General features: G+C 42.8%; 1 protein-coding gene across 1 annotated transcript in view; it reads left to right on the top strand.

Moving 5' to 3' along the window:
- The window catches only part of DPYSL4 (dihydropyrimidinase like 4), an 82952-nt gene extending 61377 nt beyond the window's left edge, over nt 1-21575 (top strand). Inside the window, exons 11-14 of the mRNA XM_029609990.1 lie at nt 1451-1621; nt 9862-10041; nt 17022-17193; nt 20626-21575. Coding sequence (XP_029465850.1) covers nt 1451-1621; nt 9862-10041; nt 17022-17193; nt 20626-20717 — 615 coding nt within the window. The 3' untranslated portion in view covers nt 20718-21575. The remainder of the gene's footprint in view (nt 1-1450; nt 1622-9861; nt 10042-17021; nt 17194-20625) is intronic.
- Nucleotides 21576-27380: the final 5805 nt, after the last annotated feature.

Here is a 27380-nt window from a genome sequence, read left to right as displayed (position 1 = left end):
TGTCGGTTATGCATGTAAAGTTTCTCATGGAACAGGATTTTTATGGACTTTTATGGTCTGTTCTGGAGGGTGGAGATGGAGTGGGATCTGGATTTGCGTGCATACTTTGAATTTTTGTAAGTATGCTTGTAAACTCCCGTGCAGAAAGATACACCTACTCTCAAGCAGCTGCATCTTTACGTGTCTTATGCTGCACAGGGTGCCATGCACACCCACATGTTTTCAAAGCAGATTTATGCACATGAATCCACTTTAACAATTCTGCTTAAAGTGTGCAGGTAAAAAGTACATGCAGACTTGAGGCTCTGTGGGCTGTTTGCAGATTGCCCTCATTTACAACAATAGTTTGCTCCGTGTAACTAACGGCATAGAAAGATAGAATCAAAAAAACCCAAAGACTGCTAAAGAACTCAAAGCCCAACTGCTCTGGCCATTTTTCCTGTCTCTGGCAATACTGAAGAGCCTACTTTATTTCAGACTTTTCCCCACAGGAAAAGGATCATCTGTGCTTATCCCATGTTTTCATGACTCCTGATATTGTTATGTATAAACCACCTTCATTGGGAAGCTATTCCATGCGCCTACCACCCTTTTTGTGAAGAAATATTTCCTTCTGTTGCTCTTGAGTCTACCTGTTTTGTGTATTTTAGCTGCTACTCAGAACCCATAGCATTTGGAACAGGAAATTATATAGTAAAAATGGGTTCAATATGCAAAGGTTTGTCCAGTTATCTCTTGGAGTTAGCTGGACAAACCTTGCTCCCCTCTACCCCACACCGATCAGCCTAATGTTATGTGGGTAAAGCACAGCATGCAAAAAAATGTAGCCAGATAAAAAGAGGTGGGACTGAGAGCATTCCCAGGGCATGGTTAAACTTTGGCTAGTCCGTGCTGATATTCAGTGCTTGCCATCCAAAGTTAACCAATTAGCTTTGGCTGGCCAAAAAGCAGGCCTAAGATTAACTGAACAACTTTATGTGGATAAGGCCTAAAAATAACTAGACAACTTTATTTGGTTAACTTTAGACTGAATATTCAGCCCAAACTGAATATCCAGATAAAGTTAAACAGACAAAATTGTCTATTTAATTTTATTTGCAGATGGCCAGCAGAATATTGGGCTTGGTAATAATTGTAATATTAGGCATGATCATCCCTCAGCTGTTTTACATTTAAGTAATGCAGGCTTGGATTATTATTGTAATCAAGTTGTACTTTTGGAAGGCTTATTTTTACACATTAAAATTAAAGATGATAATTACAGTTATAAAATGGCGCATTCCCAAGAGGACTTGTGCATTCAACAAACTGAAATTTTAGCAGCGCCTAATCCATGCAGTCACTTTCCTATGTCATAATTACCTACAAAAGAGGACATTTTGCTTAAGAGCAATAGGAGAAAAACTCACTTACCATTATCAAGCTTTATCATTTTATTCGCTCTTTTCAGACTTCAGGGAAGATGGATGAGAATGAATTTGTTGCAGTCACTAGTACAAACGCAGCCAAGATCTTTAATCTTTATCCCAGAAAAGGGCGGATTGCTGTAAGTTCTGATGCCGACTTGGTCTTATGGAATCCCAAAGAAGTAAAAGTCATTTCAGCGAAGACCCACAATCTGGTAATAATCATAATTATTGTTATCATAGTAATGAAATTCAAGAGAGATGTTTTAATTGTAGGACAGTAAAATAGATACAGGTGCTACAGTATTACAATGTGGCGCCTAGGGCCTCCGGGCAAGGCAGCATACAAATAAATGACAGCTTTACTCGAGCCTGCATGCACGTCCATGGAGGCCAGGTTTTATCACATTCCCTGCTGCCTTTCCTTCAAGGCTCCCCCCACCCCGCCTTCATGTAGTGGTCATGGTGGGAGCTCCTGCTGCTACTTCCAGGTTCACCGGACTGACCTCATGGTCCAGTGCCTCCTGCAAGCTGAGCAGAGGGGGCCAGGCTGAAGCACCACTGGCAGCATCAGAATGCGGGTCTGGCACTGGAGGTCTGAATGAGGATGCAAACTTTTGGAGCGACCGTAAGTTTGGGATGTCAGAAGTTGGGCATCGTTTGAATGAGGACTTTCTGCAGTAATAATGCTATAAATGAAACCAAATAAATATATATCACAGTGATCAATAAATTGATCTGTACAAAACAAATATGGATTACTGTGGACCAAAAACCAATTGTTATTGAACTTTATGAAGTTCAAAGCTATTAATAGATTATCAAAAACCATTTTAAATATCTTATCATTTAGTACAAAGAATGAGAACAGCAAAATTTCCAGATTATAAAATAATACTCTGACAACAGCTATATTAGCTGATAAGACTCAGGAGCTAAAGTACTTCAGCAGGACTCACCCCAAAGGTAGAATCACAGTGAAAACCCCAAGAGCCTCTTCCTAGCTATTCAGAAAGAGGTGGCGACTCATCATGAATTTGGTGACTGATGTTATTATCAGGGTTCTTGAACTGAGGAGCAGAAAATACTGTTATATATATTTTTAACATGATTTAAACATTTATAGTCTGCCTTTCTCAGCAATAATGTGCAAGCATGGTGGATTACTTAATTAAACATTGAATATGGAAATGCTAAAACAGGCAACTCACTCATATAACAACAAGCAAATCTGACGATGTTTCACATAGAATCTAAAAAGCCCAGAGTCTGTTCTTACCAATGTGTGGCATTCTGTAACTTAGAATACAAAGCACAACTTCCAGCAGTTTTGAGACGACTTTTAAAAGGAGCCCTGTGAAAGCACTATTTTGCACACTCTGTAGTTCAGCCGGCAGGAAACACTTCCATTTAAAAAGGAAAAAAGAGAAACAAGCATCCTTGAGTCAATGTCACCCGAAACAGAGGACAAATCAGAGATGATATAGAAAGTGATTGGGTACCATAGAATAAGTCACATCGCTGTAAGAGACAAATGAAGGGGAAAAGGAAAAAAAAAGGGGGGGGAAATCGAATAGTTCAGTGAGCCTAAAACCCATGGACCAACCTGTAAAAGGTACATGGATTACCAAGGAGCTAAAGAGCCTTTCAGAAAAAATGTGCATGGAGGTTTATAAATAGGGAAAACTATGAAGACTATTACTAAAGCCTCCAAAAAAGATAATACATCAATTCAGATCCAATGTAGATTATAAGAATAAATATTAAACTTTATGAAATGTACAGCTCCTTATAGATCTGTTAATCTTGTGACATATCTTGTTTACTTCTTTCTTTTAGTACCAGGAATAAAATAGACTCACAGACTCCACATTATAAATAATAGTGCCACAAAGCAACAATATCGGCTAGCTAACCTGAAACATTTTGGTAAGATGAAATCAGTGAAAATCAAAAACATTTCAGATTACTGTAGGTGTCCTAAAACGCTTTTTCTGGCTACATAAGAGGAAGGGCTTATCATGAATAAGTGACTATTGTGGTTATGAAAGTACTCCTACTGAAAAATTAACAGATGAAAGTAGCATGTTTAAATACCATATGAGATAGACTGCATTGAGTCTACATTAATGTTAATGTACGCTAGTGCATTATTTTATTTATTTATTTAGGGTTTTTATATACCGGCATTCGAGAACGCAGTCCCATCATGCTGGTTCACATTAAAACAAGTGTGCATCGTAAACAAAACTAAAACAATGGTGCGGAAAAAGGCAGTTACAAATAACAGGGAGATTAGAACTTGGCAGAGAGAGAAGAGAAAGGACAGGTTATTAATTCAAACATGTAACGATAGTGTAAAATAATATAAAATTCAAACAAGAAGGTTAGTCATGGTGTATGTGAAGGTAAGGATTGGCGTGGAAGGTAGATCAGTTTGAGTCCGGGAATGCTTGTGTGAATATCCATGAACATCCATTAACATGCAGTAACCATCACAAGCCATTAACTTGTGTTATTGTGATGAGTTTAGTGCATGTTAATGTTAATGCAGAGCACAGAATCTAGGATAACTACTTTAAGACAAAGGTGTATCCTCTATGCACGCCACATAATCATATTAAATGTTTTTACTAAATCAGTATTCTGAAATGATACAGTGCTGTTCTTGTGTAATTACTCTGAAGCTCTGAGAAGAAACTATGGACTGATTCACTAAAGCATTTTTCCCATTCTGTGTCTATGGCAAAATGCCTTGATGAATCAGATCCATATGTTTGGCACAACGTTACATATAGAATATAGAAAAATCACATATAACAACGTGAACATATCAAAACGGGTTCACCCTCATGTATGAGCAGCTATACATATACACTGGAACAGCGTTTCAAATCTTTATGCACTTATTATAAATGTGCTAGCTCACTTTTTATAATCATAGGGTGTCCCTGTTTTTTCTTTTTTTTGCAAATCACATAGAATCTAAAAAAAGAAAAAACAGGGACAACCTATGATTATAAAAAGTGAGCTAGCACATTTATAATAAGTGCATAAAGATTTGAAACGCCTGTTCCAGTGTATATGTATAGCTGCTCATATATGAGGGTGAACCCATTTTGATATGTTCACATTGTTATATGTGATTTTTCTATATTCTGTTGGTAATTCTATCACATATTTCACCAATTTTTTTATTTTGGTTTTACAATGTTACATATGACATCAGCTGGAATAAGATATGATTGGTTCACACAAGGTGCTATCACTTGGGACCTCATAGTATTAATCAATTTAGGTGCACTATTCAGAAAGAACATATCAGTCAAATATAGAACTTAAAAATGTAATCATTGTACAAAATAAAAGTGATTAATGCTAACTATTCCATGGAAGACAATCTGATCTTTTGAAAGTGCCCACATTTGTTCTCAGGGAGAGTTTGTTAATAACGTTTCTCTCTCTTGGCTGCTTCCCATAAGATAAGAACATAAGGTTGCCATACTGGGTCAGACTGAGGGTCCATCAAGCCCAGCATCCTGTCTACAACAATGGCCAATCCAGGTTACAAGGACCTGGCAGGTACCCAAAAATCAAGTAGATCCTATGCTACTAATGCCAGTAATAGATGTGGCTATTCCTTAAGTCAACTTGATTAATAGAAGTTAATGGACTTCTCCTCCAGGAACTTATCCAAGCCTTTTTTGAACCCAGCTACTCTAACCTCCCTAACCACATCCTCTGGCAACAAATTCTAGAGCTTAATTGTGCATTGAGTAAAAAATAATTTTCTCCAATTTATTTTAAATGTGCTACATGCTAACTTCATGGAGTGCCCCCTAGTCCTTCTATTATCCAAAAGAGTAAATAATCAATTCACATTTACCCATTCTAGACACCTCATGATCTTAAAGACCTCTATCATATTCCCCCTCAGCCGTCTCTTCTCCAAGCTGAACAGCCCTAACCTCTTTAGCCTTTCCTCATAGGGGAGCTGTTCCATCCCCTTTATCATTTTATAACATATAGCACAAATAATCCTAAATTATGTGCTCTGGGGCTTTTAATATTGTGAGGTCCATGATACAATAAGCCAATGAGCAGATAAGTTATTTGGATAACTGTATCCAGATGTTCAACAGAACTTATCCAGATAAGTTTTCCAATGAATGTGCAGATAGAGATATCCAGATAACTTTAGGCCTGCTACTGTGCAGATATGACTTGTCTGCACAAATTTAAGCAGATAGCATTCAATATATCCACCCTCGTCATGCTTATAGAAACACAGAAACATAGAAATGATGGCAGAGAAGGGCCAAATGGTCCATCCAGTCTGCCCAGCAAGCTTAAGGTAGTAAATGTCACTCTGTGCAGGTTACTCCCATATTTCTCTTAAGGGTAGTAGCTGTCGCTCTGTGCAGTTATTCCCAAAACTATGATACCCATAATAATTCCAGCTAGTAACATTTTTTACTGGGTGTTGAGCTTTTTTGAAAATTCAGATAGTGCTGCTTGATGTGCTTTGCTTATGGACTTGTATCAGTATCCCAGAGCACAGAAGCCGTGTCCTCGGTTGTTCTCTGAATCCAGTTCCTCTTTTCCCCACTGGCTGTCTAAGCGGGGAGAATCTTCTAAGGATAGTAACTGCTGCACTAGCAGGTTACGCCCCTGCATGCTATTCTTCCTTTCTGTCCTCTAGGCATCTAAGCAGGGAGCAATGCTGCAGTTTCATTAAAAGCATCAAGGCTTATTGGTTAAGCAATAGTAATCTCCATGCCTTCTGCTAAGGTTAGTAACCGCCGTACCAGCAGGTTACCCCCCTGCACGCCTTTCTCATTTCCGTCCTCTAGCCTTCAGAGATCCACTGTGTTTAGCCCATGCCCCTTTGAATTTCTCGATTGTTTTCGTCTTCGAAGAATTACTACCCTTAACCTCCAGGCCCACCCCCTTTTTTCTCCAGGTAACTTTGTCCCACACAAAAAGTTTTGTTTGGAAAAAGTTACCAGGACAAAGAAGGTATATTTTTAAAGGGTTAGATTTAAGTGTATAAAAGCTGATTTTACCTGCATAAATCTTTTGACTATGGATCCCGATATGATTTTGTTTTTATTGTCTGTTTTATATTTCCTATGACCTTTTCATTTTTCCTTTTTATAGTTAATTATCTTGATAGCAGAGGTTTACAGTATTTTTTATGATTTTTTTTGTTTGTTTTTATAGTATTTTGATCTCTCTGGTTATGTAAACATTGAATATATTTATATTATGCTAACATTTACTATGTATAAGCGGTATATAAGAAACTTTTAAATAAATAATTAAATAAAATAAATACTATTTTGATGTGCTAACGCTTTGGGCAGTTTTTACTAGAAATATTATTTTGCTTTATTTTAGAAAACAAAATGAAAGAAAACAAAATTTAGTTTTTAGTTTTGTTAAAAAAAAAAACATTGGCAGGTGCAGTTAATCTCATGGCCTTCCTCTATGGAAAAAACACCACTGCCAGCAAAAAACCCCCCCAGTTCCCAGCTTGGCACCACCCCCTACCCACTGCCCTGCCACTTCTTACCTCATCCGTTGATCATCAGTAGGCAAGAACGAGCTCCACTCACTCCTGAACGCCTGCCATGCAACTGCTGTCAGCTGGCACCATTTTGAAAAACAGCAGCAGTAGAGAAGGAGCAGCTGAGGATCGCTCCTGCTCATTGAGGTCCGCAGATGGGGTAATAAGTGACACGAGGGACTTGTGGGGGGGTCTCAAGGGAGCTGGCAGTGAACCCCAGTGGTGGTGGTGGGGGGGGGGGGGGTCTTTTATTTTTAAACTTTGGTAGTAGGGCCTGGACCCAAAAGTGTTTGTTTTCTGTTGGTTTATTGTTCTTTTCTTTTTCTGTTTTAAGTGGATGAAATGAAATGAAACAACACATGAAAGAAAACAAATAAGGAAACATTTTCAATCCACACCCGTAGACGTTCATGTCCACAGGGGCTTTTCTGACTAACTTTTAAGTTAGCTGGACAAACCCCAAGATTGAAAATGCCTGCTCTTCTTACCAGCAAACCGTTACCCTCAGAGAGTCATTACCTGGCTAAAATATTCCTGACATAAAGAGGTCGGATAGGAGGCGTAAAGTGGCTAAAGTGTATCCGGCTAGCTCTGATACTTAATGCTAACTCAATAAACTGAACTGGGCAAGTCCTGTTGGAAAAATTGCTGCTCTAAAGTTACTCAGCTAGCTTTAGCTGGTTACATTCAGCGGAAGACTTATCTGGCTGAGTGCCACTGGGTAACTTTCTCCCTCACTGGCCCACTGAATAACAACCTGGAAAAGCAAGTTAGAAATTGTTACATGAAAATAAATCATACACCCTCGACAGTCACTTTATGGGAGAACAAGGTGTCAGATGTAGCCCAGATGGAAACATTGACCTATATGCTGCGCGACCAAGATGACGTCTATAATTTTAAGTGGGAACCCTACTGGACTTAGAGGGGGAGTGGAAGTACTCTCCTAGAGTATGCGGTTACGCTTAGGGGAGGAGAGAGAGCTATTGTTTGGATTGCAGAGGGATTGTATTCTGAAAAGGATGCATTTATATGCACTATTTGTGCCACTGGAAAAATAAACATTTTAAATAAGTAAATAAATAAATATATACATTATACAAAGAACTCAATGAAATTTAGATTTTTAAATCTCGATGACAATTTTGCTTCCTTACAGTATTAAGGAATTTACTGTTGTTTTCAGGCTATGATTATTTGCTACAGTACCAATAACTCTCACAAATAAACTTTTTACCATTTTTGCTCTGCAGTCACTTGAGAAACCGGCTGTTTATTTGAGAGTCATATTTTAATATAAATGACATGACATTCTACTATGATCATCACAAATCTTAAAATATTCATCATCATCATTATTTATTTATTTATTTATTTCGGATTTTTATATACCGACATTCTCAATACAAGTATCGAATCAGGTCAGTTTACATAGAACAAAACTGTCGCAATAAAGGCGTTACATTAAACAGCGTTTCTTAACATAAGAGTAACGTATCACATAACATAAATATACATAATACAAATTAAATATTACGCATTTGGGAAAAATGAAATAGAAAATTAGATGAAATTTCCTATTTCATTTCAGATCATTTTCAAAACGGAATAAGTTAAATTCCAATGAAATTTCATCAGAATCCAATTTTGTCTTGAAAACCTGGGCATAGGCCATGAACTAACAAAGGGACCACAGTATATGCCAAAGCAGGATGCTGTGGCCCGGGCCAGAGTCTGGGTCCTGATGCCCGGGCCTCATCTTGATCCCAGGTGTGATGCCGTGGCCTCAGTCCAGACCCAGGGCCTATGCCAGGGTCTGGTCCAGAGGCTGAGTCCTAACACTTAGGCCTCAGCCCACGGTCAGGCCCAGGCCCAGAGCCCAAACCTTGAAGCGCCTCTTCTATGTCTTCTTTCCTCAGTTCTTCTTTGCAAACTGATGCTGGGGTCATTGCATCGGAGGTAATTAACTCCAGCACAATCTTCCAACTGGGGGGCGCCATTTTGAATTACCTGATATATATCAAAATGGCACCCTCTGCTGGGGAGGAAGCATTGGAGTTAATTAATTTTGGTGCAATGATCCCAGCAGACAGTATCAATTGGCGAAGAAGAGCCAAAGAAAGAAGATATGGAAAAAGAGCTCCAAGGTCTAGACCCTGGGCTTGATCCTGGGCCAAAGCTCCAGTATCTGGACCTGGCCTCTGGGCTGGACCACAGCATCAGACCTAGGCCTGGGGCCTGGCCTAGGCTCAGGTGTCAGGACCTGGTCTTGGGCCCGAGTCTGGGATGAGGCCCTGGTGTTGGGACCCAGCCTCTGGGCCGGGACATAGTGTCTTGCCTGGGTCTGGGCTAAGGTCCTGCCATCGAGACCCAATCTTCAACACCTGCTGGCCAGATGGTTCCAACAGCTAGGCCCAGGCCGAAGCTTTCGCCTTGCGTAGGCTTAGGCCATGGTAAGCTGCTGCAACCTCAGCCTAGACCCCATGCAAAGCCCCAGTTTGGGCCGGGACTAGGCCTCATCTGCGGATCCCTCCCCCCAGACTGAGTAATTGGGGGTCAGGAAGGATTCTGTCCTCATCATTTTTCATGGAGGGGAGAAGTGCACGGGAGGGTCCTGTTTCTTTTGTTTTTTTTCCATTTTTGTGTGGGTTTTTTTCTATATTTATTTTGTTTTGTTTTTTAAAGTAAAGAAAGGAAATAAACATTATACAAAACAAAATTCATTGGAAAAAAGCCCACCAAAAACAAAATTAAATCCCCCCCCCCCCCCAATGATCATCACAAATGTCCAAAATTTTCAACAAAGTAGCCTTTGACTGGCCATGTCAGGTGTTCTAGAATATGTTGAACCACAATGAGCTGAATATATTGCTTTTTCATGTCCAGGCTGTAGAATTCAATATATTTGAAGGGATGGAATGCCATGGTGCGCCTGAAGTTGTTATAAGTCAAGGAAAAGTTGTGTTGGAAGATGGAAACCTCCATGTCAACCAAGGGTCGGGGCGCTTCATCCCTAGAAAGACATTTCCAGACTTTGTTTACAAACGGATAAAAGCAAGGAACAAGGTAAGAAAGACGTTGCATAATGCAGTGTTAAATCCCACATTCATTATTAATCACAGCCCCCAGTTTCTTGCATCAACTCAAGGACAGGTTCTGTGGCATGAGTTAGAAAATTCAGCAGCAAACAAAGGGCACATTTACACAAATTTACAAATTAATTAATGCATTTGTGTATTTTATTTTGTAGAAATAGTCTTTTTCTTGCATTTCTTGTGTGTCCAGTTAATTTTTTTTGTTTCTTTTGGCGTAAAATGAATCTTTGTGATCAATGCTGGGAAGGGAGGACGGGGGGGGGGGGGGGGGGAGTGATTTTGAAGGAGAGAGATGCAGGAAGGATCAGACATTGATTCTAAGGAATGAAAACAGAATCAGGGATGGGGCAGAAGAGATGAAGACACAGAAGGGAATGCAGAATAGGGAGAAGAGATGGATCAGGGAATGAGGAGGAGGTCATGGGGTATGAGTCCTTGGACTGTGGCAGCATTGGTACTACCCCGCCCGTGGGCACGGGACGGGTTCACCCTTACAGGAGACGGGTACACTGCTAGCTGGGGCTGAAGAGAGACTTCACCTACACCAGCCTCTTCCCCCGCACTTTGTGTTTGGAGGCCAGCAGGACTTAAGCAGGCGTCTACAGCAAGGAGAGAGGTCTGGGCAGACAGCGATCAAGCAGAGTCATGTCCATGCACAGTTCGAGTCTGGCGGCTAACAAGCAGAGTCAGTATCCAGGAGAAGGTCAAGAAAGGTGGCAATCGAGACAGAGTCAATATCCAGACCAGGGTTGAAGCACAAGGAATAGGTCAGTGGAGCAAGGAAGGTAGGAGGCAAGGGAGATGAGAAGGATAGAGTGGGGGGAAAGGACAGGGTAAGGAGGCTAAGAAAGATAGGGGCTGAGGAGCAAGGCAGGAATAGAACAGAACGAGGGGCAAGGCATTATACAGGACAAGGCAAGGAGCTGGAACAAGGCAAGGCAGGAGGAAGGTGGGAACTGTAACTAGGCAGGAGCAAGGCTGGATCAGAAGCAAACAAAAGCAAGGCAGGATCTGAGTAACAATGAACACCAGCTGGATGCAGGAGGACCTGTTGTTGAGCATCAGGTAGTGGTCGCACTGGCGCTTAAATCCGCAGGTGGGTGATGTCATCAGGAAGTGTTAGAGAGGCTTTTCCCACTGGCAGCCCTTTAAATCACTGGAGCACATGCTTAGAGTGGGACACGCCAGCATGGGACACCAGCATTGATGGTGCGTCATCTGAGGCCTGGGCCTGTCCTGGAGGTAGAGTGTGCCGGCTGCAGGATGGATACCATAGTCAGCACGATGTTATAGAGGAGAAAGGCAGGGCCCTTGGTTGGGTAGAGGGGATCTGAATCAGGGGAAGGATTGATCCACTTACACTCTTCCTTCCAACACTGATCCCTTCTCTTAATCACATATCCCTCCCCCCTCTGATCTTTTCATTCACTCTGACCCTGTAATCCATGCAATCCTTCACACCCCACAATCCAACCAAGCCTCTCACTCACACCCTTCCAGCCATTCTGATCTACTCACTCAATCTCTCCCCTGCACTCCTCCCATCCCCTCCCTCCCTCCCTCACTCTCCTCCTCCCTCAGATTTACTCACTCATAACCTATCCCTTCCCAGTCCCAGCTTGGTGTTAGAAGGAGGACAGCAGCAGTGTGGTGCCTCAGACTATGTCCTTCTCCTCTGCTACCGGGGTCTGATGTGCCACAATTTGAACCGTGCAGCACTATGATTTTCCAGGTAGCTCTCATCATGACAGTGGCAGCAGAAGAGGAGGACACAGCCGTAGATCTCACACCACCGCTGTCTTCTGACTAACAAGCTGGGATTAGAGCAGGGTGGAGAGCGAAAGAGAAGTGCCGCCGTCACTTCTACATCCATCCAGCTTCTGGTACCCTGTGGCAGTTCTATAGGGAACAGGGAATCATGCAGAAAGCATCAGATTTTATGGCCCTAACCATGGCTGTAGATTCATGGCAGACTTGCTGGGTGCATTGTTCGTTATCATTGCTAATTATTTGGAACTGGAGAGATTATGCTGATACTGTTGAAAGAGGATGCGTTCAGGTCTAAATTTCATGAAGTTATTAAACACATAGGCTTCAGAGGAAAGCTTTAGAGTCAACACAGAAATCCTTTATAGACAATACGTCCCAGCTGTCCAGATATGACCCAGGGCCTCTCCTATGTTATTTTAATGCACAATTAATTACTACTGCTCTGCTTCCCTATAACCCCTCTGTTAGCTGTATTCTAATGGATTAACAACATCAGTTTTGATTGCGTTTCGCAATTGAATTTACTGGATATTCATCTAAGGTGCTGGCTATTTTAAACTGCTGGCAATCTCTGGCATGTTTTCTGCCAGGATTACTGCCATCCCTCGCCAAAACTGCAGACTGTCCTTTAATGCTAGCACCTTAAACACATTTGACAGCACGAGAACTAAAGGAGCCCACTTTCTGGGACAATCTGCAGATATGCATGGATCTGAGAAGACAATATATGTAGAGGGTCTAGCTTATGTGGCTACTGCAACTCCAACCCCACCACTGTGGATGTCAGACTGGTTTATAATCATTGGTTGCCCCAGACGGTATGATGCTTTGCTTATTTATAAAGCTATCATTTGAGTCCGGTATGAGTCCACTACTGTGGATTAGGGGTGTGCATTCGTTTTGAACTTATATGTAAAACACTACTTTTTTTTTTTTTTAACTTAAAAAAGTGATGAGGCGAAAACGATCGGATTTCCAACTTATTCAACATAGCTATGTTGAATACGTTGGAAATCGCGATCGTTGATCCTAAATAAAAATTTAAACCCCTCACCCTCCTTAATCCCCCCCAAGACTTACCAAAACTCCCTGGTGGTCCAGCGGGAAGTCAGGAAGCCATTCCTCTATTCCTTTGCGAGGAGCACGTGACGTCCGCGTCACGTCGGAGTGACGCGGCCGTCACGTGGTCCACCGTGGTTCCGCTCCCGGACCCCTCGTTGGACACAAACGGAACTTTTGGCCAGCTTGGGGAGGTCAGGAGGCCCCCGGGAGTGGACCCGCGGTGGACCACGTGACGCGGCCGTCACGTGCTTCTGACCCCCCCAAGCTGGTTCCGCTCCCGGACCCCTCGTTGGACACAAACGGAACTTTTGGCCAGCTTGGGGGGGCCTCCTGACCTCCCCAAGCTGGCCAAAAGTTCCGTTTGTGTCCAACGAGGGGTCCGGGAGCGGAACCGCGGTGGACCACATGACGGCCGCGTCATGTCACGTGCTCCTGACCCCCCCAAGCTGGTTCCGCTCCCGGACCCCTCGTTGGACACAAAAGGAACTTTTGGCCAGCTTGGGGGGGGGCCTCCTGACCTCCCCAAGCTGGCCAAAAGTTCTGTTTGTGTCCAACGAGGGGTCCGGGAGCGGAACCGCGGTGGACCACGTGACCCCCCCAAGCTGGTTCCGCTCCCGGACCCCTCGTTGGACACAAACGGAACTTTTGGCCAGCTTGGGAAGGTCAGAAGGCCCCCCAAAGCTGGCCAAAAGTTCCATTTGTGTCCAACGAGGGGTCCGGGAGCGGAACCGCGGTGGACCACGTGACCCCCCCCAAGCTGGTTCCGCTCCCGGACCCCTCGTTGGACACAAATGGAACTTTTGGCCAGCTTGGGGAGGTCAGGAGGCCCCTGGGAGCGGAACCGCGGTGGACCACGTGACAGCCGCGTCACTCGTGACGCGGCCATCACGTGCTCCTGACCCCCCCCAAGCTGGTTCTGCTCCCGGACCCCTCGTTGGACACAAACGGAACTTTTGGCCAGCTTGGGGGGGCCTCCTGACCTCCCCAAGCTGGCCAAAAGTTCCGTTTGTGTCCAACGAGGGGTCCGGGAGTGGAATTGCGGTGGACCACGTGACGGCCGCGTCACTCGTGACGCAGCCATCACGTGCTCCTGACCCCCCCAAGCTGGTTCCGCTCCCGGACCCCTCGTTGGACACAAACGGAACTTTTGGCCAGCTTGGGGGGGCCTCCTGACCTCCCCAAGCTGGCCAAAAGTTCCGTTTGTGTCCAACGAGGGGTCTGGGAGCGGAACCGCGGTGGACCACGTGACGGCCGCGTCACGTCACGTGCTCCTGACCCCCCCAAGCTGGTTCCGCTCCCGGACCTTTCGTTGGACACAAACGGAACTTTTGGCCAGCTTGGGGAGGTCAGGAGGCCCCCCCAAGCTGGCCAAAAGTTCCGTTTGTGTCCAACGAGGGGTCCGGGAGCGGAACCGCGGTGGACCATTGACGGCAACGTCACTCCGACGTGACGCGGACGTCACGTGCTCCTCGCAAAGAAATAGAGGAATGGCTTCCTGACTCCCCGCTGGACCACCAGGGAATTTTGGTAAGTCTTGGGGGGGGATTAAGGAGGGTGAGGGGTTTAAATTTTTATTTAGGGAACCGGTGCACGTATGGACATAGACTCAACTTATGGAATTCTCCATATGTCCATATTGACCGAAATTGACCCCCTTTTTCGACTTATGGACTTATGAACATAAACTTTTTGTCTGCACATCCCTACTGTGGATAGAAGTGCTGGTATACAATTATCTTGTTATACCAGACCATCGTATTATGCTCACTGTTTTGGATCCCCTATTTTTGTGGATCTGAGAAGAAGCCCTAGGGGTGTGCAGTGAAATAATTGTCATTTTGTTTTGCATTTCCCATTACAATTTGTGGTTTATTTCATTTAATTTCATTTATTTGAAATGAAATGAGCAAGCAAAAGGAAAACAAGGAAGAACAAAAAAATAAAAAATGGTGTCAGGTTGGACCCTTCCTCCTGCCAAATGAATATGCAAAAGACTGGGTAAAAATCCCCACCTCCTACCCTCAGATAAAAATGATGCCGGCTTATCTGTGGTCCAGTAGGGGTGGGGCAGGATTATTTTAAAGCTTTTATGTGTTCAGTCAATGGAAGAGAGTAGGCTTGTAAACCAAGCAGAATGAAAAACGAATGACATTTCGTATGTTTTCCTTTGGTTTCATTTCTAAAACAAAAGTGTATATGTGATGGAGCGGATGTTTGTGGTGGCGTCTACTGTAGATGAATGGAGAGTGTGGTGTGCATGAGAAGTACAGGTGGATTGTGTGTTGTGTGTGTGTGTGGGAGGTAGAGGAAGGATGTGTGTATTGTGTGTTCATGGGAGTATGGGAGGTTGTGCATTTGGGGATGGAGGAATGCATTTGGGGGTATAGAACTGTGAGCAGTGCGAGGTTGTGTGGGGAGTGTATCGGGGGGTAGGTTGTGTGTGGGTAGAGGTTGTTTGGGTGAGAGGGTTTCGGGAGGAATTGTTTGTCTGTGGGAGGTTTGGGGATGGCTATATGAGAGAGGGGGTATGGTTGTTAGGGAATGAGTGCCTAAGATGTGTTTGTGGAGTTGTATGTGTATGAGAGGGTTGTGTATATGGGGTACCTGAGGGGTATAAGTAGGGTGTGTTTCTATATTTGTGGGTTATAAGTGTAGGTGTGTAGATGTCTGTGTGTGTGTATGGGTGGGGTCATGTGACAGGGTTGTGTGTATAAGGAGGGTTGCTGGATGTGTTTTTGTGGGGTATGGTTATGTGTGTAGGTGGGGGGTTATGGTTCTGGGGTGTGGTTGGAGCATGTGTGTGTGTGTGTGTGGGTGTGCATGTAGGGATGAATGTCTAGACTGTGGGTTTGATGGGGACATTGTACAGCTGCATCAGGTATATTCCCTGACTCTGTAAGAGAGTGTAGGTATGAGCAGGTATGCTGTAGGCAGGTGTGTGTGTGTGTGCGCGTGTACGTGTTTGATATGTGGGTGGGTATAGGAATACGTAACAAAGGAGAGAGGAGAATAAGCTCACTCAGTATATCTTAACACACAGTTGTTTTACATAAACTGTTTTGCTCAAAGTGACTAACTAGACAAATGACAATATCATACGATGTTTATGCTCAAATGGTGTAATCTGCAGCCTCTCACCGCGCAATGGGTCGCAGGCTGTTATCAGCTCACAGAGCTTGGTTTTTGTAATCATTTACCATCATTTGTCCACCCACCAACTACCTTTATTTAAACCATTTCCTTAACTATCTTATCAAAAGAATTTTTATATTAGTGATTTTTAATTAGAACAGAACGTTCTTCTAAATGTCAAATCCAAAAATAGAATACTTAGCCGTCAGTATTTTTCAGACCAGCCACTCCGGGCTTTGCTGTTAAATTTTAACCAACCCGACATGAATCACGTTTCAACTGAAGTATCAGTCTTCTTCAGGGGAGATATAAATTTTCAATTCAGGCCAATATATTCTGTGTACCCCGAACCGAGTTTAAAGGTCTCTTTATTGGGATACAAAAAATGGCGCGTCATTTGTCTAGTTAGTCACTTTGAGCAAAACAGTTTATGTAAAATGACTGTGTGTTAAGATATACTGAGTGAGCTTATTCTCCTCTCTCCTTTGTTACGTGTTAGATTAAGGAGAGGTAGTTGCTTCATTAATTTGTGGGTATAGGAATATACATGTGGGATGAGGTGCGTATATAAGCAGCACCATACGCTCTCCACGTTTGTGGAGAGCGTATGGTGAATTTGTGGGAAATTAGAAGCATGTGTAGGGATATCTCTTCTAAAGAGTATATTATTATTATTATTATTATTATTATTATTAAGATTCCAATTTTGTATGCTAATTGTGATACCTTCCTTTTAATTGGTTAAGGGCATATTTTCTTTTTTTTTTATCCCATAAGATACATTTTAATATTAAACATGTTTTATGTGTTTTTCTACCTACTTTTTCTGTTATGGGGATTATTTGATTATGATCAGTTAAAGACCCAGTGAAAGCATGAAAGGACTGATAGGACACGCAGTTTAAATAACTCAGGTTTCATCGATCACAGTACTGTAGTTCATTTATAAACAAAAGTGGTTTTAAGAGGAATCATTTTCTGTTAAAGCTGGCTGAAATCTGGGGAGTCCCAAGGGGATTGTATGATGGACCTGTTCATGATGTCACAGTGACCGCTAAATCTGTGGCCCCTACTCCTTCCTCAAGGATAGCTCTTTGCCCAGGCAAAATCCAGGCTGGACCCATACGAAACCTTCACCGCTCTGGATTCAGCTTGTCTGGTAAGTACATTGAAAAGCAAAAGTGAAATTACTTACTTGTAATTATGGCAAGAACCATCAGTGTAACTCTATGGAAAATATGGCACTAATATTTCAAGAATGATTCATGTGAAAATGTAAGAAATTTAAGTACAGCTCACTGCATACAGGGCTTGATTCACCCAAATTATGTTTGTTCTCTGAAGGTTAAGTAGTACCAAAAAACGCAAATAGCAACTGTCAGCAGAGATAGCAAAATGCCTTTTGGTTGGGTGGGGGCCAAGCCACCCAACCTCAACCCTGACCTTCTCTCTCCCCCACCACCCTCCGTACTCCCTCCTCCTCTCCTCGGAGAGAGCTGAAATGCACTACTGTCTCTATTTCCTCCCTCCCCTGCCTCAAGCCCCTTTCTTCTGTCTTTTACCCCCTTCCCAGCCTATTTCTCTTCTTTCACCGCCTCCTTACTCCCTTGACAGACCCATCCCTTTGATCTCTCTCTTCTTTCCATAGCATCCCCATCGTCTCCACTGCCTGTTGTCCTCTCCCCAGTCCTCCAGGACATTCACACCACCTCTCAACTCTTCTCCAACTTCAGCCCTCTTCTCTGACCCCTATATCTCACACCCTCACACGCATACTTCCCATTTAACTCACACCATTCATATCCACCCAACTGCCAAGTTCCCTCTGACCCGCACCCCAATTTCCCAGTCAGTATAAAAGCGTTTGCTCTGCCTTCCCCACCATCTCCAAGTCCCTGCTCTTTCCACAAATCCCAGAGTCCCATTCTTCCTCTACTTTACCCTAAAAATCCACAAATTCCCATTCTTTCTCTCCTCTTCCCCACAAATCCCCACAACCCTGCTGTCCCCTCAATCCCCACTCAGTCCCTGAGTCCCATTCTCCCCCTGTTGCCCCACTTAAGCTCCCAGTCCAACTTTACCTCTGCTCTACCTTCCCCCAACCAGTTCCCCAGGTCCATTTTAAATCCGCTCTATTTTCGTCACCCGCCAATTTCTCAGTTCCTTTTCCCCCCAGTTCTTGTGTTCTCTCTCTCTTTTCCCCGCGACTTCTTCCCAAAGAACTCCAAACCTGTTTTGTGCTCCTGCTGATCTCTCCCCCCCCTTTGACCCGGTACCTCTGTCTGTCCGGGCTGCTGCTCCTCCTGCCTTTAACCAGAAGAATGCTGCTCCTGCAGGCAGCTCCAGCCCTTTCTGTTCCTCCTGTGGCAGGTGGTTCAGACGTCAGCTGTCTGATCCCCATGTGGTGCTCGGTACCTAGGGCGCACCCTGCAGTTCTAACAGCTGACGGCCACAGAAAGGGTAGAAGGCACGCCGATCCTGGCCGCAGGAGCAGCATTCATTTGGTTAAAGGCATCAGCAGCGGACAGGAGGAGGAGGAGCAAAGGGAGCACGGAGGATCAGCAAGTAGATCTGTCCTCTTTTGGCCTATGAAGGCTCTCCTTACATTTGGGAGGAGGGGAGGCCCTTTCCAGTCCCAAACTCTGCCCATACCTGCCCAAAATCGGATGGGCCATGGCCCACTCCGTCCTGACGCCTGTGCATACAAGCAGATATTCAATACAAAAAGAAATACAATATTTTGAATCTTCACACTTATCCATGTTTCTGCGAGATAAATTTCCTCATTTGGTGTCTCCACTTCATTATCTCTATCATTCGTATCAGTGACAAATAGGACTTGATATACTTACAAATAAATGGTTCATTGCTTTTCTTTCTACTTATCTCCTCCCATGATGTTAATCACTAAGGATAATTAGCTTTTGATTTCCTAGTATTACAATTTGCACCTCTTCCTCCTCTTTGTGCTCTTGATAAAGCAGTGTTTTGGCAAGCGGTCGTTTTCTGCCGGTGCCTTCTATGTTTCTCAATATTAAGAATAATTTTATCCGTGTGGCGGTTTCATCAACATAGGATCCCTTTTCATTTTACTACTATATTAAGTCAGAATCATACATACAGATCCTAGCTGGCTACCAATTTCAGTGTTTGACTAGTATGACTGTAAGTGGAGAAAAAAAGGAAAATAATTATTATGTATTTACAGTTGGACACAGAAGGAGAATAAGATAAAATGACTTACCCAAGTTCACAGTGAAAGTTGGTGAGAGAAGTAGCACTTAATCTCACCAGAATTGCTGCTTTAACAACCGAATAACACTCCTTCCTGTACAATATTCATTATCTCTTGTATTATTGCAACAGAGTAGATGTCAGCAACTTTTGGTCAATCCAGTCTGCCTGGTTGCCACCTGCCTACATTTCCCTACCTATGGCTACCTCCCAGCTGTCAGTCATACAAGATTGACTACCTACTCTGGTCTAGCTCTGGTCATCAGCCTTTCTTGCCTTTACCATCGCCAGCTGCACTAAGGATATTGCCCAGACGTGAGTCGTGCAAGCTTGACAGCCTGCAGGAGATCCCTCCTTATCTTTTATGTCTTTAACTGGGATGAACAGCCAAGGTAGCCTGCTGCCTATATGCTATACAACCTGCCCCCGTCCCCCAATTATATCTGAGAATGAATAAAACCTTGCTACCACTGCAGGCTAGTCAACCTTCCCTCTTCCTTTTAGGAGCATGACTCCGTAGTGCTGCTACTCTTCAACTCATCGTTCTCATCTCCCTTCTTGCCCCTCCTCCATGTAGCCTGCATCTTATGGAATTTCCCTTTAAAAATGTCAGAACAGGAAGTAGGGGATGGGCCTGGACAATGCTCCAGCACCACCCCTTTTCCCCACAGGAAAAAGTATGTGCACTAAGGACAGTACATCTACTTTTCTCCACACTGGGGGATGGAGGGGGCGGGAAGTAATTTTGCAAGGATGTTTCTCCAGCAGTAAACACCCATTTATCTGCGGAAAATCCTTTTGAAAATTGCTCCCATACTAAGGCTCCCATTTTTTTTTTACTCTTATCTTTTCTCCACCGCTACTCTTATCACTACCCTCTCTTTCTGTCCCAAGCTTGTTTAAATTATGACTTGGTTTTGGTTACTGCCACCTCTATTAGTAGGCTCTTTCAAGGAATCTACCACTCTCAGTAAAGAAGTATTTTCTTATAATGAACTTGTTGTATTCACCTTGAAAGCCCATACTTAACTTTGAATAGTGACACAACTATGGAAATATAGACATACGTTGGCTTGTGTTTTCTGTAGTGTGACTCGCCATAATTCTAGTTTAAAATGATACTGTGGAAAGAGAAACAATGACTAATGTCTGTGACGTCATTACTATTATTTGTTACTGCTCTTCACAACTCAGTGTTTTTTCTTCTTTCAACATACTTTTAATTGATATTTTCAAAAGTCATGTAAACAGGAAGAGATGGCATAACATCCTATCAAACTGAAATCCAGTTGAAAAGGCATACATTGTTTTTAATCACTTATTTAAAACCATGTGTTTTCTATTCACTTCATTTTAGGATCTCAAGCTGATGACCACGTTCCAAGACGCCCAGCTCAGAAAATAGTTGCGCCCCCTGGTGGCCGCTCTAATATTACATCCCTTTCGTAGTGAACTAGAATGCTGCTGCGTAACCTTGCCAATAAAACCTTGGATTCCACCAGGAGGAAGGACTTTGGGAACTGACGATATCACAATATCTTTCTCTTTACTCAGAATAACTATGGAAGTACATTGCTCTGTCCCGCTTATGCTCGGCCACAATTCCCTTTCCGTGATCTGTTAGATGATAGGACGGCTCTAAGAAGCAATAACAGAATGTGTGGTGTGGGCCTCTCTCATTTCTCTTGCAAGTGAGTGCTATAATGCAGTAGTGACCATCACATACTGCAGGTCTCTCACTTCATGGATACCCATTTAACGGTAGCAGCGTGACCTTTCCTACATTATGATGATATGTTATGGATCATAATGTTAAATATGTTTTCAGTATTTAAACTTCAAATAATGTGGTGGCCATCTAACGATTGGTTATAAAAATTGCTCTCTATGTACGATTTGTACTAAAAAAAACCCAATTTCTTAGAATGGGCATGGAAGGACGGTATCCACACAGGTTAAGCTGGTATAACTGTACAGGAAGGAGTCACGTGGTGTTAGTACATTTTATTTTGAAAAGTTTGTAGAACCGATGAGAGGTTTTGTGGGTCCAGCAAATTACTTCGGCAAATGTTTTGGTTTTTTTTAGTGACTTTATAAACAGTGAGGACAATTTTCAACGGCATTTACTGGGGAGGATTGGAGGGATGTGCACTTGTTGTTAATGAATGCAAAATATGCAACAAATGAGTTTATTTTGAGTTAATTCCAAATGAACCAAGCAAAAATAGCCACCAATGAAAATATGCAAAACTTTTCAAGTATTTTTGTATTCTTTGCATATTAAAAAAAAAAAAAAAAAAAAAAAAAGGCCTCCAGTGGTATGGTACCAAGGCATAGACTCGGGCTGGTCCCGGCGCCGAAGCCTAGCACTGCCAGAGCTGAGCCCCAGGGCCTGCAGGCTAGGGCCATATCCTTCACAAGTGTGTGACTAAGGAGATCCCATCCCATCCCATCCCAGCCCCCTCTTACCCTCTTCCTAAATCCAGTGCTGAAACAGGCAGGAGTAATGCCCAGATTCTCCCGCCAGGATCTCAGCAGTTTAAACTTGCTTTATTTACCTGGGGACAGCACTTAAGTGACATCACTTAAGCACCTTCCATGGTGCATCCAGTGCCAGTTTGATGTACAGCTGCTTATTTCTATGGCTGTACAACAAAATGGCACTGGCCACACTGGAGGACGGTGCTGAAGTGACGTCATTTCGGCACCATCCCCAGACAGGCGGGACCATTTTTAAAGCACCAGAACCCGGTTGGGAGTGACTGGAGATTGCTTCTGTCAATTTAAATGCTGGATCTGGGAAAGGGTTAAAGGGGACTGGAATAAGAGCTCATTAGTCCTGGTACTTCTGAAGACCCAGTCCTGAATGATTCTGGACAGGCTCTGGGGCTAGATCCCAGTACTAGGCCTAGCCTGGGACTAGGATTGGGTGCGAGGCCTTTTCCAAGGCTAGGCTTTGATGTGGGGCTAGACTTCGGTGCCAGGTCCTACTGCAGTGGTTAGGCATTGGTGTGGGACTATTCCTCGGCAGTTGTCCCAGCCTAGAGCTGACCTTGGCACCTGGCCCCTGGCCCATACCAGGGCTAAGCCTTGGCACTGCGCAAGGCTCAGGGCAGTATTTTGGTCCAGGAAGACTAGCTAGAGCCACTGGAAACCCTTTTTTTTAGTGATATCAGTTTTCTTTTCTTGTTTAATGCTTTTTTTTCGGTTTGTCAAAAGAACTGAACTGAAAAATATATTAAACAAACTAAAAAAACAAACAAACAAAAATCCAGAACGAAAAAAACAAACTGAACTAATAATTTTGAAGCTGTACATCCCGATCAGATTGCCCTGGTTGAGAACTGCCCCTCACACAGTAGTTAACAGTATGCATGGGTTTTCACAACCTGCAGACTTGTAGCCAGATTTTTAAAAGGCATTCCTTGGGATGCGTTTATGTTGGGGTAAGAAAACAGCTCACATATATTTGATTTTTGATGTCACGTGTCGTTTGACCCCAATGGCCACCTGCAGGAATAGCAGATGGAAGTATGCAGACACTTTGAACATGCGTACCTTGTAGGCTGGGTGGGTTTGGTCCACCACCGCCCCTAGGCACTGATTCAGTGCCAGTACTGAACCCTCCATCCCTACCTGGGCAAACATCCAAAATGTGGTCCTCAGATCTAACAGCAATCCTCAACGTGCGGTGAGTGTGGGGAGTAAGCCTGTGTTCACAGGTCCTACCCCCTGCAAAGATAACAAGAACATCATGAGATCAAATAATGTGTACATCTCAAGAATAGGTGTAGACGGTGTTGCTAGACTTTAACTGGGGTTTGTAGCCCAAAGTAAGATACATCGTTGCCCAAAACAAGCCCAAGCAACCCAGTGAAAGGGAGATCCCAAGTCCAAATGTAGCCCAGTCTTCAAATGACCAAATGAAGGCTGATATGAATGGTATTTTCAATAATCATTTTCTTCTGATGCATTAAAACATACAAGCCTAATGTATTTACAGTTATGGCAAACAGGTGGATATACAAAACTGCATCAAGCAAAACTGAACTTTGCAATTAAAAAATCCTTAAAGTGTTCCCAAATTTGTCCTGTTCCCAAGGTGCTCAATGCCCTCTTTTTCATCCTCATTCCCCTTTGTTTGCCCCTTTGTCCCCCCTACCTCCATAATTCAATAGCATTCCTCCAAAAATCAAAATGAGAAGAGAACTCTGCTGCAGGCATTCATTTTTGACAGATTAGGGATTTCTGTAACAAAAGAGCATACTAAGGGTTAGATTTTCGAAAGCTCACTTGGGATTTCCATGGTTAAAATAAGGACTTACACTGGTAGGCTGGCTGAATCTGCATATATGGATTTTTAGCCACTTGAATTGACATTGCATAACTTATGTACTTTTGGCTGCATTAAAAGAGGTATTCTTTGGGGGAGGGAGTGTTTTCAATTTATGAATCTATATGTAAGTTAAAAAATGGATGAATGTAATAGGGACACCATTAATGTGCATACATTTAAGGCATCAGTTAACACTGTAAGTGTATGTGTGCGTATTTTCATCTGTGTAACAAGCCAATATTCAAACACACTGTACAAAGCTATCTTGTGCTTGAGAATTAGCTGGGACTGGACTGGCTAAAAGGTTTGTGAGCTATTGAAAATTAACCATCAATTAGCTAATGGCAGCCTTTGGCTCTTGCACATCAGACGTCACCATCACCAGCTTGATCTTTTAGTCCGGATTTCTCATATAGACGAGGCCAATATTGAAACACTACTAAGCTGGGTAAGTAGGACTTATCCAGCTATGTGTCAACTGCTGAATATTCAGCTAAGTTCAGTGGCCACTACTTAGCCCACTAAGGGGGTTATTTTCCAAAGGCTTATCGCACGCGATACGGCTTTTTCGCGTGCGATAAGCCTCTATCGCATGTGAAAAGGCCCTTTTCACGTGCGACAGCATGCAAATTAGATTGGGCGGAGTCATGGCGGGGAGGAGCGGAAGTCGTGGCGGAGAGGGCTGAGTTAGCGGTGGCTTTGCTGCTGGCGATAATGTTATTAACGTTATCGTCGGCAGTAGTGCGCTGAATAGCACCACCTTTCACGGTGGTGCTATTCGGTGTGAAAGCCGATAGCTGGCACACCGCGACCGCTGAAATCGCATTGATGTGGTGCGAAGGCTGCGGGCTACAAGTCTTATCCGGTTAACTTAAATAATAATTATTTTTTGAATATTGAGCCCAAGGTTTCTGGTTTTAGGTGTTTAGAGAAAGGAAATGGCATGTTTATTTTCCAGCTCATTATGAGGATTTTTGAGGATAGTAAAACACACAGCACTTTCACTGGGAAATCTTTTAGTTTAGGTTGACATTTTCATTGGCTGCAGAGGTTCTGGGCTCAGAATCTGATCAGTCTTCAAGCCCAGTACTTCAGCAATCCCCATAGGTGCTCTGATCTTCTCTCTCAAACTAGGATGCCGGGTGAAAAGTGGCACCCTGACTGGATTCTCCGAGGGAAATACCCCAATCTTAGCCTCCTTTTACCCATTAAGGAAACATTTGATAGAGAAAAGTTAAGAGGTAAAACATGTTTTCCTGGGTCAAATGTGGGACCTTAACTCAGGGCGTGTGTTCTGGTTCAGACATCTTGGAATTTCCCCCCCAGAAAATGTCCATATGAACCCCTGAAATCAATGAATATGTGTTGAAGTACAGGTACGCATGGTAAATCTGAGGATCCACAATAGATAGATTCAATACAGATTCCCATGAATCCATGGCAAACCTACATCAAATCTGAGCACATTTTCCCTAGATTTGTTGGGAAAATTTCAAAGAAGTTTCACAGCATATCTAGGAAAAAATTAATAAAACTCAACCCAGGCTGAAATTCACCTGCTTTGAGGTTGATATTTACTGCTAATCTTCTGCTTCTAATTTGCATATTTAAGATGCAAAGTGTAAACTCCTTGCAGAGTTTGAGGTGGAGAATTCAATCATCTAACACTCCACTTGCATCTCTAGGGCTGATACATTATTCCATCATGTCTTGATATGAAAGCTAGAATTGTCATTTCGGTGTACACTACATGAATGAGGAGAGCTAACTTCTATTGTTCACATAAGACACTGGAGGAAATAGTCAAACTGTCTGACTCGGGACAAAGTCCACCGGCACTTTGCTCCAATTTTCAAAGCAAAGGTTTGTGCCTCCTTTGGTTATGAAACTTGCCCAGGGTAAAGAGTACATTTGCACCTTTTTGTCAGGGTATTTTGCTCATTGAAAGTAATGCACACAAGTTTGGAACTGGAATCTACTGCGTTATTCTCCTCTCTCTCTCTCTCTCTCCCCCTCCCCGCCCTCCAATCTAAACCTTCCCCCTGGTAGCACCTCCTCTGAAGGCAGCTTAAAGTGCACGCATTGTGGCACAGGTGAGCCTTGTTGAGGGCAGGCAGTTTTCAGATGGACAATTATGCAGGCAAATGGCTTTGTAGCAGCAGAAATGGCTTTGAAAATTGTCCCCACTATGACTAAGGACAATTACTAAATGTGATTGTAAATCCACTGTAGGTAAACGTATAAAAAAATCCCCATCTTTGCAATAATAGTTAAGGTAAAAAAAACCTGCTCAAGTCTCCCATTTTTCTCCACGTGGAAAAGAGGTTACAAGTACGCAAGATATATAATCTTATTAGGGATTGGAAAGACTATTACTTAAATAGGTACTGTACTTACTAGAAGCCTTCAACATGTAAGCATGTAAGTAACTCAAAGGGCATATAAAACTGTACTCAGCTGTGCTAATATTGGCTGTCTTATAGTCAGGACAAAGCAGTATTTTGCATTTCTAAGACTATACATTCATATAGAAGATGTTCAACTTAAAACTTACAAGTGTCTATCAGTTTTGATAAAAGTGGGTATGTCAGTGTTATTTATTTATTATTTTTCTAATTATCACACCTGTTAGATAGCATTGTGTGGGCCTTGACCGTGTGTTCCGAATCACTGTCATTCACTTTCCTTCTGCCAGCATGAATCGGAGAAATCAAACTGTGCTCTTCCAAAAGCTTCACTGAATTGTATCATCATCATGTCACTTTAGAAACACTGTAAAAAGACAATGAATCTGGTTTTTAAAAGAATTATTCAGGAATTTGAAAACTGTAATGGACACTATGTTTTAGAAGTTGTTTTCTTAGTCTTTTTTAATGATTATTTATACAATTTTTATGTGGATGTCTTCTTGTAGCCCAGAAATAGGTACATTTTCCAGCCAGACACATCTGACAACATTTTATAAAGCTCAATTATCCAGTTAATTTATTATACAAATAGTTACATAAAAGATTGTCTTATGATCTATATTATTCCATAGAAACTATGCATGTTGCATCAACAAAATTGACATTTTTTTGTTTTATCATCAATAAAATTTGTTTAAAATTATAGAGGCATTTTGACTCTATCTGTAATACATCCCTCTCTTAAACTGTTATGCTAATATATGGAATATACATCAAAAACCCTGTGTGCTCTCCTGTGAATGACAAGTGTTCCACAAAAACCTGCATCCAGCACTTACAGTGCTAAAAGTTGGGAAAATAGCTATACTGTTTAGTCTGCCCAGAGAACAGGACTACATAGCCAACAGAGGAGGAAGCCAAAGGAATGCTGGGAGACCATTTAAACAAAAAAGGGGCCATTTAACTGGCTCTGTGTATATGTGAGGGGTGGGAATGGCCAAGAATTGGAGCCAGGAACCAGGAAGAGAGAAGTGTATCTGGAAGCTCTGCAATCAGTTCTTATCCTGAAGAACTAATTATCAAAAGGGAGAGACAGAAGTCTGCACTCTGAGGAAATAGAGAGACAGACAGCTGTTCTTGCTTTATATCTGGGGTATATGTAAAATCCCAACAAGATACAGAGAAGCCAAGAGCTGAGAGACTTAGAGACTTCCTTTCCAGAGATATCCAGATCCAGTAGCACATGGCTGGATCACCCTTCTAAGATACTGAATTAAGTAATCTAAACTTTGCACAGAGAGTCTCTTAGCAGAGGAGGGAGAAGGTTTTTTCCTTGCCTTTTGTCACAAATTCAGTATCTCATCTTCA

This window comes from Rhinatrema bivittatum, chromosome 7, assembly GCF_901001135.1.
Source record: "Rhinatrema bivittatum chromosome 7, aRhiBiv1.1, whole genome shotgun sequence".
Taxonomy (NCBI): domain Eukaryota; kingdom Metazoa; phylum Chordata; class Amphibia; order Gymnophiona; family Rhinatrematidae; genus Rhinatrema; species Rhinatrema bivittatum.
This window is presented reverse-complemented; position numbering and strand designations above follow the sequence as displayed.